Below are 17674 nucleotides of genomic sequence, written 5' to 3' on the forward strand. Positions count from 1 at the left end.
AATATTCATTTTTATTATATATGAATATATATTATTTAAAATATTAAATTAATTATTTGATTCAATGATCGATTTAGTTTTTAAAATTTTTTATGAATTTTACAAAGTTTGCCTTAAAAAAAAAGAAAAAATTTTTTATGTTTTATAAAAATTGAATTAACAGAAAAATCTGGCCTAGAAGTATACAGTGAGGCGCGAGTGGTCCCTCTAAGTTTTTAAATGCATAATATTTCCCCGTTGTTTTAAAAACAAAGCAATACTATTGCTCAATTTTAACATATCCAAATATTTATTTAATCATTAATTGACCGACTGTGCTGAGATGGCACGTGGGTGATATTTCCCTCATTTTCTTCTTTGATTTATTAGTAATTTATAATTGAATTGTGTTTTTAGGCAGCTTTAATTAACTCAATCTGTCAGCAAAATAATAATAATAATAATAATAACTCAGTGTGTTTGCAAGTTGCACATGGCGCTTTATCTTGGGTACCAATTGATTAGGAAATATTTTCAGCAAAATAATCAGCATCAAGTTGATTCAGGCATATCCTAAAATTATTTATATGATGTGTTGGCAAAAAAAAAAAAAACTATTTTATTATGGCGAATTATATAGTTAACTTCAGGTAAAATAATTAAATAGTTAACGGTAAACATGAGGAAGATTTTCTTTGGCCACTGAACATCAAATTATAATTAATGGATTTGAATTTAAATTTTAAATTATTTAGTTGAGTAGTTTAAAAAATTTTCAATGAATAAAAGAGATGGGTTGATATTTAAAATAAAAATAAAAAAATTGGTAGTAGTGACTGGTGATATTGACTATATTTTTCACTAGACAAGAGATAAGGAAACACACGAGAGTTACAAAAATGTTAATAGTAAAAATATAAAAAGAATAAAATATTTAAAATAATTAAAAATTTAAATGATTAAAGTGTAAATGAAATTTGAAATTAATTAAAAAGAAAATGTAAATAAAAAAGGAAAAATCATAATAAAATTCACCCAAATTATATAAATAATAATCTAACCTCTCAAAATATTATGTAATAATTCAAAAATTTTAAATAAAATTAAAATATATAATAATGTATTTTAATTATATTTATATTAATTTTAAAAATATTTTATCAAAAAATATTGTTGATTTAGTGGAAGTTGCATTGATAACTTATATGTATCAGTTTATGAGTTCAAAGCTAAAAGAAGGATTTTTATTTTGGTTTCCGTTATGCAAAATTACCATAATACCCTCTTCTTAAAATAAAAATAAAATACCATCAGACTTGTTTCCCCATTCCTCTTCATTTTTCGTTTCCTGCAACGAGAGAGAGAGATTGAGAGTGCTTCCAGAAATTTCATCCTCCTCTATTCTGATCGTCGACTCCCGATGAAGATGAGTGCGTCGTCCAGCACTATTGTGAGTGTTAGGAATCTTTCAAGTCCTCCGTTCTTCCTCCTCTGTTAGTGCTGCAGCTGTGAGTGTTGCTGCTCGTTCTTCTTCATTCTTTTCTCTATGTGCTGTAATCTGTTTAGTCCTTCCTTCTTTGATTTTTAGCAGCAACGTCAAAGCTCCTTTATCTTCGTCGGCATTGTCCGTATGCTGGTATGGAGCTCATTTCTCCTCTTTCTTGTTCGACCCTGGGAGCTGCTCTCTCCCCTGTTCTGACGCTGCTGAACTGGCATGGGAAGATTGATTCTTTCTCTTCTTTCTTTTGTGCTGGTTATTTGGTGGCTGAAAGATGAAAGGAATTTGAAGTTTCATCTTAGTTATAGCTTTAGTAGATGAGTCTTGCTTGGATTCATATTTTTCTGAAATTCAATACAAAAGAGAGGCATGATTGAATGGGGTAAATGATATTCTTTTCTGATGTGAATTGATTATTATACAAGGACTGAAAATTAGGGATTTTAATTACCTCAAATATTCATATTGGGAAAATTTTGGAAATGGGATTGAAGATGAAGAAGTTTGGCTTGAGTTTAAGGATTAGTGCAAGAAAGGTATTTGATAAAATTGCTGTTAGCTGAAGTTTTGCTTGATTTTGTATCTTCCGAAATCCTACTAGTTATGGTGACAGTCATGACTGATACAAATGTTATTTGGTTGAGTTTTACCTTGAAGGTTCCAAAGAAATTTAATTATGAAAGTGATGTGTAGATGATTAAATTCTTTGGAGTCAAACGATTATTGAGAAATCGTTGAGATTTGGAAAGCTTTAGTGTGAGATTTGGAAATAATATGCATTTGGTAATTTGACAAAAGCTTACTAGGAGATTGCATTTTAAGGGAGTATTTATCTATGGCCAAAATCATATGGGAAAATTCAGTGAAATAAAATATGATGTTTGGGGAAATGAAATTTGTAGAAAAGAGAGTTTGGTTTTAGTATAAATGGTTTATGCCTATGAGAAGTTTGATAAAATATTTCAATGTGAGTTTTGACATGTGATGGCAAGATATGTGTGGTGAATTTATTGTTGATGATTAAACAATTATTAGAAAACAATTATTCTCTTTAAAGCAAGTTGACAAATTTGATCAACTCAAATTATGATTGTAAGAGAACTTTTGAAAAACAGAATTTGTGTGATATGAGTAAAGGCCACTAACTAATTCTTTATATATTTTATATAGGATGTTGAGAAGAGGAGAAATTTTTTTAGAAGTGGAAAGAAGTAAATGTTTGGATTTGGGAGTATAATAGGTAAGTTGATAGCGTCTCAACTGATATTCTAATAAAATTTTCTTTACTAAAATGTTATATTTTTATACAATTTTTTTTTACAATAACAATATGATTATTAGATATTTTGTTGATTAAAATACTTTATTTTGTGAAGTTATCTTTATCAAATTTAAGAATTTTAGTTTATTAGTAAATATAAGTTTGGATTCTAATTATGGGATTTTATTCTGAAAATTATTGAATTGCTATGAAAAACAATTCATGCAAGTTTGACATTGAAAATGAAAATATTTTTTAATAGTGATTATTTTCTCACATGTTTGAAATTGAATTGAAAATGACTTTATACAGAACAATGGTTGTTAACAGTAGTTTCGTTAGCCATTAGCACGCCATGGTTAATGACTAGCTAATTTGATTTTCGTGAGCTTTGTTCTTACGTTTATTATTCGTGGGTTTCATACCTGTATTTGTTTTGTGGCTTTGAGCCGTGTTTGGTTAGCATTACCCTTATGGACTATGTATTCACGTTTGTTTCGTGGCTTCGATTACATTTGGTTAGTTATCCTCATGAACTGTGTGTCCATGTTTGTTTTTGTGACATAAGCTGCATTTAGTTATTTACCCTAATCGACTGTGTGTCCACGTTTGTTAATTATTCTGATGAGTCCCAATAATTATGAATCCAATCATTTAATGATTTTATATTTCATTAGTTTTTATTTAATAATTTATTTATAAATATTTATTTCATTTATGTACTTTCTCGAAATCAAGTGATATTATCATTTGCTATGATAGTTTAATGATTTGAAATTTTATTTAAAATTTTATAAAGTCATATTATTATGAAGTTTATTAAATTTTTACAAAAATTGTTGTCTATTTAACTACATAACTATTTTAAATTTTTTATTTTATTTATGTTTTATTGTTTATTGTTAGGATGTTATTCACTGAAAAATTATTTTTAATCTCAAATACCTTAGTTAATGTTGATCTTCCTGTCGACCCTTGAGTGCTTATAGACAGGTGGATGATTGATTGAAATTTTTCTTTTGATGTAATTATAAATGTTTATGTATCTTATTTTTATTTTATTTTTGAAAAGTATGGCTAGGTGCTCCACATAAGTTATAATTAAGATTTTTATTTTTATATATATGCTATCTGTTGGCTGGAAGGAACTAAGCTCCTGATTTATTTAATATTTTAACTGCATCAATGTATTGTAGAAATTTTAAAAAATCTCTTTATAAAGGAGGTTCTGTTGAAATTTATACAAACATATTGAAACTCTGTTATAGTTATTAGTGTCAAAAGTGTTATAATTTTAATATAAATTTGATTTCATTTTACAAATAAAATGAATTTACAATTTAAAGTTTACAAGGATGTGTGGAATGGTTCATATCCCGTGCCAATCGCTCTTCAATTTTTGGGCATGACATGTTATAATTTCATTGAAGTCCCTAAAGACTTCTATATTAATAAATTTTAAATTAAAAATATCATTTTACCTTTATTGATAAGCTATTATTTCTTGTTCAATTCTTTCAATTTTTTAATAAAATTTATTATTTTTTAAATAAAAATTGTGATTGCTGTTTGTTATTTTGAGTACTTTATTTTTCAGTAATAGAAATTACACTTGACAAGTTATGATTTCTTTTCAAATCTTGCGACTCACAGAACAAAAATTATTATTCTTTAAGCAAAAATTGTGATCGGGCCTTATTTTTTAATAATAGAAATTATACTTAACAAGTTATGATTTATTGTTCAATTCTTGTGATTCAGAAAATAAAAGTTATTATTCTTTAAATAAAGGCTGTGATTGAATCTTGTTATTTTTAATAAAGGAAAATAATTTTTTTACTTTAAAACTTATAGACATAGAAGTCTCTAAAAACTTTAATAGAATTATTACATTTCAATTGATCAAATTGTTATTTATATAATTCAAGTAGACTTTATTATATTTTTTCAATAAAAAATGTATTTAGATTTAAATCCATAATTTTTGTATATTCAAATGAGACAAATTCAAATGCAAATGATCCAAATTTTCATTAATTCAAACACAGATAACTGAGTGAATCTCCTCTTTAATTTGTTCCACCTTCTCAATCCCTTAAAATTTTCGAAAACTTCCAATGAAGTTTTACAAGGAGATTGTTTACTATTACTGAGAGAGTGCTCGCAATTAAGATAAAGCTGGATCGATTAACTCAGAGAGTGTCTTTAAAAAAAAAAAAAAATCAGAGAGTGCTTAATGCCGACGTGGAAGCCAATAAGTTGCGCGATTGGCAGAAGTCAATTCAATCTAGAAGATAAATGATTTGAATTAATTTTAAAAGGTAACCTATGGAAATAGACCTTGACCAAACAATAAACTAAGTTTGTCACTTAGAAAAAATATGTGCAACCCAGACGTAGATTGACTAATTTTTTTTTTTTGGCCAAAATAGATTGACAAAAGATGAATAAAAACACTACTGATATATAATTAAAAAAAATATAATTTTAAATCCTTACATTTTTTTTTAATTTTAATATATCCTTGCACATTTTTTTATATTTTAAGTTTTTATATTTTAAACTATTAAATTAAGTTTTCCACTTAGAGAGAGGATCGACTATCGTTATTCGCAAATCAGCAAATGACAGCTAAACAGCTTAAAATATTGTATGCCCATTTTAAAAGTTATTTTCTTTATTTTATTGACAAAACTGGTCTAGCCGGTTAATTAAGTATACTTTTCTTGACCATAAAGTCAAAGGAACAAAACTAGCTCAGCGCAGCCTCCGAAGGAACTTTAATTGTTGATAAGTAATAGCCATAAATTTTAGGAGCTAAAAAAGAAACATAAATTTCCATATCATCTTTTAAAATTATTACCGCAAATTCTCATAAGAGTTTCACATGAATGTTAATATATAATTCCCACCAAATTGGACTTCCTATAATAATTCATGCATGGCGGCTACGTTAATCTCTCCCTCCCTCTCTAGAATAGGAGGATATGATGCTTATCTCACGCGAATTAAGTTATTTGTAACAATATTTATCAAAAAGGTATTTGTAATAGTATAATTATGTATCTAGTCATAAGAAAGTAATTATATTAGAGAGGGTAGCAGTGTAAAAGGCTCGTTTATTTTTTCATCTTAGAAAAGACTATCGTTTTTTGCTTTGAAATATTACAATTATCATTAATAGTAAAAACTAATTTTTCTTAAGATATTGAAAACAAAAGTTTGATCCATAAAAAAAGGTTATAAATCAAACCGCAATACTAGTTATAAGTTAATGTACAGTAAACCTTATTCTATCACTCGAGATGAGATACCTCTTTAGACCACATTATAGAGTATTTTCTAGAAGCTCTACTTGATTCGAACTTTAAAATAGAGGACATTGGAAAACTTTTATAATTATTTTTTTAACTATACTCTTTCTTCATTTATTATTTTTTTTTGAAAAAAACTAATACATTAGAATTTTAATTATCATTATCAAAGCACTTATATAAGACATTTTATGAGGGTAAAATTGAAAATATGTAACATTTTTTTTAAAAATTAAGGTTTTAACTAATATTTTTTCGTAATTGTGAATTAGTTTCTAATGCCGTATATTGTGTCCAAAAGGAGTACATGATTCATATGACATCAATGTGTTCTATCAACGGCTAAATTTTTGTGCATACTATAATACTACTTAATGCACAAACTTACTAAATTCTTTTTGTTCAACAAACTTTCTAAATCTAATCATATAATTAATGTTTGTAAAATTATATTTTTGTTAAGCTTTATTAAAAAAATACAATAATGAAATTTTAGTTAAAAATTAAATCAATATATTATAATGAAACAATATCTATTTTTTTATATAAGAAAAATTTAGATAAGTTGGGTCACGAAAGCTCACCAAGTCAAGATATGTCTCTAGACTCAAAGAGTATTTATAAAGATATTTACAAATTGTCCACTAAAATAGTATTTATATTGGCAATGGAATTTAATCTGCACTATATTGTGAGTTATGAGTTGTGGATAACAAATATTGTTTTGAAAAATAGAAAAATAAAATTTTTTTTAGATGTTTTAGAATTATTGTTTTGGATAATAATAGAGGATATTAAAAACAAAATATGTTCTATAAAATATTATTTCTCAAAATAATAGAACAAAAACAACTTCAAATAAGCACAAAGTGGTTTATGTCAATATATCACGGTCTTGGCACCACAAATATAATAGAGAACAGAATAAGGATGTAAAAAGGTGATGAGTCAAGACTTACACCTAAGAAAAGTTTCTGTTTTTCTATTTTTCAAAATAATATTTAATTTTTTTATTTTTCAAATATTATTTTATATCATTAGCAACAAGATTTTTGATAATGACCATTTGATAGCAAAAAGTTATAACTAAAAACCTTTAATGATGATTTTTAGACTTTTGAAAGCGGCAAAGAGTTATCATTAAAATTTATTTTTTAATTAGTACATTAGGTTACTTTCTCTTAAAAGAAACAATAATGATGTTATACCTACATATATAAATCTAGTAATAAACGTTTCCACGATCATTTCTTGGTTCAAGCAAATTAAATTTTCCTTTTATCTTTGCTTAACAAAACGTAGATAGGGGAATTCAAGCCACGTCGATAGATTGCACGATAAACAAATGATTTGGAAAACCATAAATCTCTCTATAGTTAAAATATTTGTGTACTAATACGGCCCGTTTCTTCATATAATTAATTTATGGCATTAGTCAAAACGGGGCAAGAATTTGGACATGACAGTGTTTAATTTATTCGGGGCGACATGCTTTTCCACTTCCATTATTGTCCTTATAAATGGCATATCAATTCAACATCGTCATAGCCAAGTACGGTGGAAGAGGATTGTTACAGCAGTAGTAACATACCAAGAAGAAGAAGCAAATTAAGCATTAATGGCTTCTCAATCCGCCTTGTATCTCCATCACTACTCTCAGTCTCTCTCTTCTTTTTCTTCTTCCTCATCCCACCGTGTCTCGTTCTCTTCCTCCATTAATCCCCTCCCCTTCCATCTTCCTTCTTACACCACCTTTCCTGGTACATGATCTCTTCATTGTCTTTATGATTATATCTATATACATACATTTAGCGTTCTGATCTGTATAAGGCTGTCGTGATAACATGTATATTGCTTGTGTTATTCTATATATATAGGGATTTCGCCGTTGAAGGCTAAAGTCATCGTTTCGCAGAAAAACTCTGACTTGAGAGCCAAAAGCACCGGCAGCATATCAGAGCCCAAAACTTCACCGGAAGTAATTCCACGGCTGGATGGCTTGACACTCCCGAAATTTGATTGGCATAATGGGATTGATGATGAGGTTAGCCAAGAAGATGAAGAATCTTTGGAGGTACGTACGTATGCGTATGTTGGAGTGTTTTAGGGCTGTGCTATGAAGAGAGTGGAAGCGGTTTTAAACACTTGGAGAGTTTCTTGACGTATTCGATAATCTGAATGACATGATTTGGAAATTAGGGCTGTGCTATGAAGAGAGTGGAAGCGGTGAGAAGGAGGCTGGAGTCAGATGAAGGAGAGCAGAGCATATCGCCATCAGCTTATCACACAGCACTGATGGCTCTGGTGGAAGATGTGAATGGTAGTGGGGCCCCCCAGTTCCCAGAATCGCTTCAATGGATAATAGACAATCAGCTTCCAGACGGATCTTGGGGAGATGCTGACATATTTGTGGCTTATGATAGGCTTCTGTGTACCTTAGCTTCCGTCATTGCCTTGACACACTACAACGTTCATCCTGACAAGTCCCACAAAGGTAAGCTTTTCTTATATTAATTGTGTCCCTTGGTTGAGTTGTCACATCTCCAAACATATATGGACCGTTGACTCGCAGAATTTCTTTGACGTAGAGGTTATCAAACCAGCCCAATCAAATTTGACTCAGAAGTAAATATATAGATTTTTTTTTTTTTTGGGTTTTCTGGAATACACCATCCAGTCTAATTAACACACACACACACACACACACACACACACGCTCCGCTTTTGTAAAATCTGAAAGTTTTTTTTTTATTCTTAATATTCCCTACATCTCAAATTATAAGACACTTTTAGATTAAATATCACATACCAATAAACCTTATTGAATACATTTAACAATCTTGTATTTTTAAAATAAAAATATAAAATTTTAAAAATACCCATCATTTAATATATTGAAAAGAGAAGGAACAAGAATTAATTATAAAGAGAAGTGGTAATATTGGAGTTGATGTATTTAATGAAATCTTAATTTACTCAAAGTATCTTATATTTTGGGACGAAAAAATTCTTTCAAAAGTGTTCTATAATTTGGGACAGAGGGAGTATAAAGTAAAACTAGAATAGTTAATTTTGTTTTCTAATTTTATCCTTATTTATTATGGTTTAAATTCCAAGACAACAATTTATTATTGTTATTAATTGCGTGCGTATAAAGTCTATAGAGAAAATTTATCTAAATCTGGTATACCTATTTAAAATAAATATAATGTTTTATATTTTTTTTGTTTTTACAATTGCAGATTGTAGAAATAAAATCAATTTCTTAATTTATACTCTTTAAAATAATAAATTTTAACTTAAAATTAAAAAATAAATTTAAATCGTCCAAGTTAAATATGGATGATTAGTTCAGATCTCATCTTAAAACATATAATCCCCATCTTTGACATGAACATGAATGCGCCAAGCTACTAGTGGCATGCTCTGTTTTATATTAAAATTTGTGTTTGAATATTCTGCAAAATTAAATTTCCACCTGTGTGTGATTATTGCAATTTCAACATGATGCACGTTAAGTGATAATAGTATGTGTATCTTGGTTGCTTACATATAAAGTCTATAGAGAACTTTATTTAAATCTGGTATACTTATTTTAAATAAATATAGGACTAAAGTTCTTCAAAGAGAATGTAAACACACTGGAAAATGAGAATAGAGAGCACATGACATGCGGGTTTGAAGTGATTCTGCCGACACTTCTTCAATCGGCAAAAAGTTTGGACATCGATTTGCCTGATGACTTCCCTGCCCTTAAAGAAATATTTGCAAGGAGAGACGCCAAGCTCAGAAGGTACATACTTATTAGTTTGTCTAATTAACTTTTTTTAATAGAAAAACAATACTTTTGGTCTTTGTATTTTGCTTGAATTTTGGTATTAGTCCTTGCATTTTTTTTTTCAATATTTCAAGTCTCTACACTTTTTTCTATTTGCAACGTTGGTTCTTACATTTTTCATAGAGATTTTAACGTGGTACAAATGATGTTAATAATGTTGGCATATCAATTAACACTATTAATTTTATGCTTACATATTAAATGGATTTTGGCATGGATCTTTTTAATAAGAAAAATTAAAAAACCCTACATCAAATGTAATAAAAAAGGATGATATGGACTTTTAAATGATTCGCAATATGAACAAATTAAAAGACTTGGGGTCATGGGGTTGTGGTGCTGATCGTTTAAGTTGTGAGGGTCCAAGTTAGCCTTTTTTTCATTTGATTTAGGCTTTTGTTAATTTTTACTCATTAAACAAATACATGTCAACATTAGTTTAACACATAAGCACAAAATTAACAGTGTTAATTAACATGTCAATATTATTAATACTGTTTGTGCCATATCAACATTGTTTTGAAAATGTAGCAATTAACATTGTAAACGGGAAAAAGTATAAGAACCTGAAAAAAAGTATAGAAACCTATACCAAAACTTGGACAAAGTGTGAGGACCAAAAGTAATGTTTTTCCTTTTTAATTATTAATTTAATCTCTAAATTTTGACTTGAGATATGGTTCATTCACTATAGTTTTCTTGATTTAAAATAAGCTAGTCCTTACAATTTTTTGACTTGAAAAAAAAATCTATTATATGATTTATCACAGACCATGCTGAATTTCTCATAATTGATTTTTTTTTTTTTTGACTTGTTTTATGGTGAGAATAGGATACCGATGGAAGTGTTGCACAGTGTGCCAACGTCATTGCTATTCAGCTTGGAAGCAATACCAGGACTTCAATGGGAAAAGCTTCAGAGAGTGAGAAGCAAAGATGGCTCTTACCTGTTCTGTCCCTCTTCCACTGCTTTTGCTTTCACCCAAAGCAAAGACCCACATTGCCTCAATTACTTAAACAGTGTGGCTCACAACTTCAACGGTGGAGGTACGTCTATATATATATATATATATATCAACCTAGCTAGTTTACAAATAAATAAATAAAGTCCTTTTGGTGATTATGAGTATGCAAATTTCCAAAATGGCTTGCAGTCCCGGATTTCTACCCTATAGAATTTTTCGAACAACTATGGATTGTTGATCGATTGGAGCGTCTGGGAATTGCAAGATATTTTCAACCAAAGATTAAAGACATCCTGGATTATGTTCACAGGTATAACTGTCTCTTCTTTCATGTCAAAAAAAGAATGATAGAATTTACATCAATATATACTAACAATAACACATTTTCAGAAATTGGAATGAGAGAGGCATTGGATGGACCAAAGATTCAGAGTTGCCAGATCTTGATGATACATCCATGGGATTCAGACTACTAAGATTAAACGGCTATGATGTTTCTGCTAGTAAGTACAAGACCATGCGTGTGTTACTACTGATTTATGGCAATAAATATCTTTTATCAAACTATGACACATATTAAAGAAAAAATGCTAAGAGATGAAAATGGTGTCATATTGGACAGATGTGTTTAAAACATTTGAGAAAGATGGAGAGTTCTGCTGCTTGCCCGGGCAAACAGATGAAGGAGCAACAGTGATGTTTAATTTTTACAGAGCAACTCAAGTTCAATTCCCAGGAGAGACTATTCTTGATGAAGGCAACAACTTTGCCACCAATTTCTTATCTGAAAAACGAGCTGCCAATCAGATTCTTGATAAATGGATCATAGCCAAAGATCTACCTGGCGAGGTATATATTATGCTTTCTTTCTAATAGTTATTACCTTCATGTATTAGTATATGAAGAATTGAATTATGTTCTTGAACCAATAACAGGTGAGTTATGCATTGGATTTTCCTTGGTATGCAAGCTTGCCCCGAGTAGAGACTAGATTTTACTTGGATCATTACGGTGGTAGAGATGATGTCTGGATTTCTAAAACCCTCTACAGGTAACTTAAGTCTCAATCTAAGGCTGATATAGATTCATTTAGATGTAATAAACCTTTTTCCGCACTAATATAATTGGAACATTTTGAGGTTAAAAGATGGTTTTTCATCTTTTCGCAGGCTACACAAGGTCAGCAATAACGATAACCTTGAACTTGGGAAATTAGACTACAACAAGTGCCAAGCTTTGCATCGCGTAGAATGGAAAAGAATTCGAGAGTAAGAAAATCCTAAACCTCTTTCTTTCTTTCTTTCTCTCTGTTTTTTTTTCCCCAGGCTGCCGGAAATATTAATAAGTTGTGGTGATTTTTTTACGCAGGTGGTACTCAGAATGTGAACTAGAGAGGTTCGGATTGAGTAAAGAAAGGCTTCTTGTGGCTTACTTTTTGGCTGCAGCCAACATTTTTGAGCCTGAGAGATCTCAAGAACGACTTGCTTGGGTCAAAACCTCTACATTAATTCACACTCTTAAATCCACATATCGTGACCAACACCAAAGAAAAGCCTTTGTGCATGAATTCAATAACACCAGTAACTCCTTAAATGAACGGTAACTACACTTCTATCTGCTCATGTATAAATGGTTACTTTAGGAAAAATGTTGATTATTCTATGCATTATTGAAGATGGCTGAACAAAAACAGAAGCAGCGAGGGGCTTTTGGGGACTTTACTAGAAACTTTGCATTCCTTCTCTCTGAGCTTACCTTCTGCTAGTTTGATATTCTTCATGATGCTGTAAGTCCGTCTAGTCACAGAACTATTATTTATCAACTTTTGGTGATAAAAGAAAATGCAACTGAGTAATTTCATTTGGAATAATGAAGTTGATCTATGAATGCATGCAGTGGAGAAAGTGGCTATTGGGATGGCAAAGCGAAGGAGATAAGTGGGAAGGAGAAGCTGAGCTGTTGGTGAACATGATTAACATTAATGGTGGCTATCAACTTTCTGATGACTTACAGCTTAATCCCCAGTACCAGAGACTGGTCCAAGTCTCTAATCTACTCTGCCATCAATTAGATTCTCTCCAAAGCACCAAGGTGAACACATAATTACCACATCATTAAAAAAAGTTAATATAATATATGCATGACATATACAATTCCCTTATTTATCTGGTTTGAAAAAATTATATCAGGGAAACAATAATAATGGAAGGTACAAGGCCAGCCCAGAAATAGGGGAGAAAATGCGAGAGCTGGTGCAATTGGTGCTGACTTCTAATGGCATGGATCTCAACATGAAGAAGACATTCCTTACAGTGACAAAAAGCTTTTACTATGCAGCTTACACTGATCCACACACTGTCAAGTCTCACATTGAAAAAGTCCTCTTTCAGAGAGTCATGTAATATATCTGTAGACGTCGCATGTTCTCTTATGAGAAACGCACAATAATCAATGTACTATGGCTTGTAATTTATTCGAGACGCAGCAAGCTTTTTAATTTCCGTGTCTAGAGCCCGGATGATCGGGTGAGAATGACAGTAAGATTCTTGGAGAGCGAAGTAATGAATTGATGATGCATTCCTACTCACTATTTAATTTCTTTAAAATAGGTTATAAACATAAATTTGAACAACTATAGTTCAGGAATTTTAATTATAAATAAAGGATGGAATTTTAAATGTCATTTTATATTTATAACAGTTTGAATGAATATATGCAATAATTTTTTTAATTTTTTTTTAAAAAACAAATGAAGTTTAGAGAAAAAGCTTGAACTTATGATGAAATGAATATTTTCAGATGTTCAAGGCTTGAACTTCGGTAGACTTGAGTGAGATACTGAAAGTCGCGATGGTTAGACTCGAACATGTGAGGAAAAGGTTTAATAAACTCAAGTTGTAACATGAACTCAAAACTCGTGATGGTATGAACCAAAACATGTGAGAATGAGTAATCCAAAATCATGCTTCACACTGTCACACTAAAACTTGCATGTTTCATCATTGAAACTAGTGTGTTTTGAGTGCACAGAATCAAGCTCCTCTCAGCTGCCATATTAAAACATGCTTGTCTCATTCTTGAAACTCACATGTTTGAATAGGCCAGAGATACACTAAAAAAGAAAACTTTTAGCAATGACCTTCAACAATAACTCTAAAAAGTCACTGCTAAAAGTGAACAATATGCAGCAACCATAAAAGTCATAATTAAAAGTTTGTCTTGTTGTGACTATAATTAAAGTCACTATTGAAGGTGTGACTTTTAGTGGTGATAATATAAAGTTGACATTAATTATCAAACTTTCAATGGTGACAAGTGTATGTCATAGTTGAAAGTCTAAGATTCAGCAACAACATAGTTCATAATCAGCGATGACTTTTTAGAGTTACTGTAAAAAATAATGAATTCATTCAAAAACCTGTTGTTTGATATTTTAACTTGAAATGCAAATAATGTGGTAATGAGTCTTTATTTTCAAATTTTTTATGATTAAATTAATATTTCAAATAATAACACCACTTGTTTATAATAATATGCGGCGACCATAAAAGTCACAACTCAAAGTTTGACCTAATATGGCTGCAATTAAAATCACCACTGAAGGTGTGACTTTCAATGGCAATAATATAAAGTCATTGTTAATTATCAAACTTTCAATGGCAACAAGTGTATGTCACCATTGAAAGGCTAAGATTTAGCGACGACATAGTTCACAATCAACAATGACTTTGCAGAGTTATTGTCAAAAGTGTGACTTTTGATGTTGACTTTGACTATTGCTATTGATAGTTGGACTTTCGTGACAATTAATAGTAACTATATATTATCATTATAATTTTTTATTTTTTGTTTAATCCAATATTTAACATTGTAAGACATTATTTTGTTATATTACTATAATTTTTTGATGAATAAATAAAATAATGTAATGAGTTTTCATTTAATATATTTTATAGTTAAATTGATACATTTTGAGATAAGGTTAAGGTATTATTTAATGTTCATGAGCCAGATTAAAAAATCAAGCCAAATTGTATTTTTTCATGTCCATTGTTTTTATCAAGTAATATTCAATTTGATTCGGTTTAACTATTTAAGCTAGTTTGATTCATTAGTTTTGGTCAATTAATATCAAATCTAATTGAATTGATCAATTCACACCCTTATATAAAGTAATGAATTCATTTAAAAAACATGTTATTTTAATATTTTAATTTGGAATGCATATAATATGGTAATGAGTCTCTGTTTTCAAATGTTTTATGATTAAATTGATATTTTAAATAATAACACTAATAATTAGACATGTGATAGTTGAATTTATTCATCCATAGAATGATATGTCAATTAATCCAATTTTTTAATTTAAATTCTACATTTAATATTGGAAATTTTAACGCTTGATGCTAGTTTTGAGATTCCCAATTCGATGGCTAATGATAGGAAAGAGGAAGATGAAAAAAAGAGAAATGAAATATTCTAAAATTATACTTTTAATTTTTAGAATATATAAAATATATCTATGTATGTGATGCTATTGTATGTAATGCTATATTATCTAAGAGTTATTGTTAATTAGAAGTAAAAATAAAATTTTAATTAAAACTAGTTAGAAAAATAAATAATTATGATCTAATGTATAATAATCTATATTTTTATTACTTATTCTTAGATTTTTTTTCTATTATAATTAGGGTTAATAACTATCCTAGACCCTAAATTATTATGCAAATAGTATCCTAGACCTTGAACTCATTAAATGTGTGAAAACTTCCATCAACTTCTAAATTCTAAGTGCTTAAAACCTAATCATTAAGTTGGAGAAAATGGTCATTATTTTTGTAGTTATAAGGCCCAGTTGCATGTTGATGTAGCATTTATTTTGACCCTTAAAAATAACGACCATTTTCTCCAACTTAATGGTGATGTTTTAAATACTCAGAATTTATAAATCAAGGGAAGCTTTTGCACATTTCAAGAGTTCAGAGTCTAAGATGCTTGTAACACCCCAACATTTCTTTAAGGGTCAAATTAATTAATTACATGATTTGATTAATTGATTGGGATAATTTAAGACTTAATGTTTTAGTTTGGATGGCCATTTAAGCTTATTAGACTTAGAATGAGGCTCAATAGGGTTTTGGGCCAAGTTGAGCCTAGATTTTTTGGGCTTAAGTGAAGTTGCCCATTCTAAGCTCTTTGCTGAGGCGAGCATGATGCAATCTTAAATCATACTTCTGTCATGTGATTTGACAAATTTAAAGAATTTGAGTAAGATTTTGAGGGTTTTGGACAATACTCTTCTAAGGTTCCTACTTGGAGGCGTTTTGGAGTGGTTTGAAGCCTCTAAATCATTAGGTAAGCCCTAAATACTCCTTCTCCACCTTCTTTTATTTGTTTTTTCTTTGTGTTTTAGTACTATGGTAATGATAATTTGAAACTATAAATAAGCTACATTAATTCTTGACTTAAATGAAGTCTATAGATCTTAATAAATGCTTTTAACATTAAGTTTGGGCAGTTGGTAGCATAAAATGGCATTAATAAGGGTTTTAGAGTAAATCTTAACCTTAAATAATTAAGTTTAAGCCAATTATAGTTAATAACAGTGATTATTAGGCCTAATATGAGTTAAATAAAACAATGGGAATTAGTTTTAGGGTTATTTAAGCTTAATCATGATTAATCGAAGGTTCAGGCCTTAATCATGATTAAGAGTTAATTAACAACAATTAGTCATTAATGCTGTCTTGTGAACTTGGTCGTATACAGATTTTGCTCAGAGTGTACGTTCAGAATAGCTCTTTTAGAAAATTCAAATTTAACTTTTAGGGTAGTAACTTAAGAATAGAGGTAATTGAAAATCTTATTATTATATATCATTATGTTTACCATTGTGTTTAATTTGTTATGTAACTTGTAAAATCCTTATTTACTAACCACAATTAACATTCTAAATTCATGGTAATTAAGGGAATGACCCATATAGAGATTACCAAGTTTGCAATTTAAAATAATGGGATTCTAAGTTTTTATAATATAAAATAAGTCAAACCTATTCATTTAATGTAATAACCTAGGAATTTTAAGTAAAAAATTTAAAATATATAATAATGTGTTTTAATTGTATTTGAATTAATTTTTAAAAATATTTTATTAAAAAGGATTCTTGCTCTAATAAGAGTTGCACTAATAAGTTAAGTGCATCAGGTCATGTATTCAATTCTTGTTGGAGTAAAAGAGAGAGATATTTATTTTTGTGTTTAGTTTTGTCAAATTACCATTTTTGCCCTTAATACAATCAGAATATATTTGCATTCTCTACTTCTAGTGAATTCGAGCGAGGACTATTAGCTGAGAGAGGGAGAGATGTCTTAGATCCAGAACCTTCATTTTGTCTCCTCCTCATTTCTTCTCTGCCGTCGATTCATCGCTGGTAGGGAAGTGTAATAACCCATTAATTAAAAAATATATATATATATATATATATAAAATAAAAAAAATTACTTATTATGTAATATTGTGTTTTAATGGTAATTATATTAATTCATGGGACAAGTATGACAAGAAGTGAGGCTGGTATAATGGTAGCACTGCAAGTATACTCCTAATAGGTCTCAAGTTTAAATCTGATGAAGCCCAAAGGGAGATTTTTTTTTCTCTACTTTGTGAAATTACCGAATGGCCTTTCTTTAAATCTAAATATATTTCCTCCTTTTATTTGATTTTTCCAGAAGTGTGGTAGAGAGAGGAGCTCTGATTTCAGCCTTTCCTCTATTTTTCCTCTGCCCCTCCGTCTCACCCCTCCCATTTTCAGTG

At 29.5% G+C, this 17674-nt stretch overlaps 1 protein-coding gene across 2 annotated transcripts; it reads left to right on the forward strand.

The window, feature by feature from the left end:
* Positions 1-7596: 7596 nt before the first annotated feature.
* On the forward strand, positions 7597-13421 carry LOC129316183 (ent-copalyl diphosphate synthase 5-like). 2 transcript variants are annotated; one of them, XM_054960485.1, is made up of 14 exons: positions 7597-7812; positions 7930-8126; positions 8252-8546; positions 9662-9845; positions 10723-10937; positions 11045-11165; positions 11246-11358; positions 11478-11704; positions 11791-11906; positions 12025-12123; positions 12224-12454; positions 12552-12615; positions 12731-12946; positions 13045-13421. In XM_054960485.1, the coding sequence occupies exons 1-14, from the start codon at positions 7671-7673 to the stop codon at positions 13255-13257; spliced, it is 2433 nt and encodes an 810-aa protein (XP_054816460.1). In that variant the 5' UTR covers positions 7597-7670; the 3' UTR covers positions 13258-13421. The 2 variants fall into 2 exon arrangements, 1 of the variants encoding a protein (XP_054816460.1); XR_008594697.1 differs by having other exon boundaries at positions 7598-7812; positions 12531-12641; positions 12752-12946; positions 13045-13184.
* The last annotated feature ends 4253 nt before the right edge of the window (positions 13422-17674 follow it).

Source organism: Prosopis cineraria, unplaced genomic scaffold, assembly GCF_029017545.1.
Source record: "Prosopis cineraria cultivar Desert tree isolate PC_DT_omini unplaced genomic scaffold, ASM2901754v1 PC7, whole genome shotgun sequence".
Classification (NCBI taxonomy): Eukaryota; Viridiplantae; Streptophyta; class Magnoliopsida; order Fabales; family Fabaceae; genus Prosopis; species Prosopis cineraria.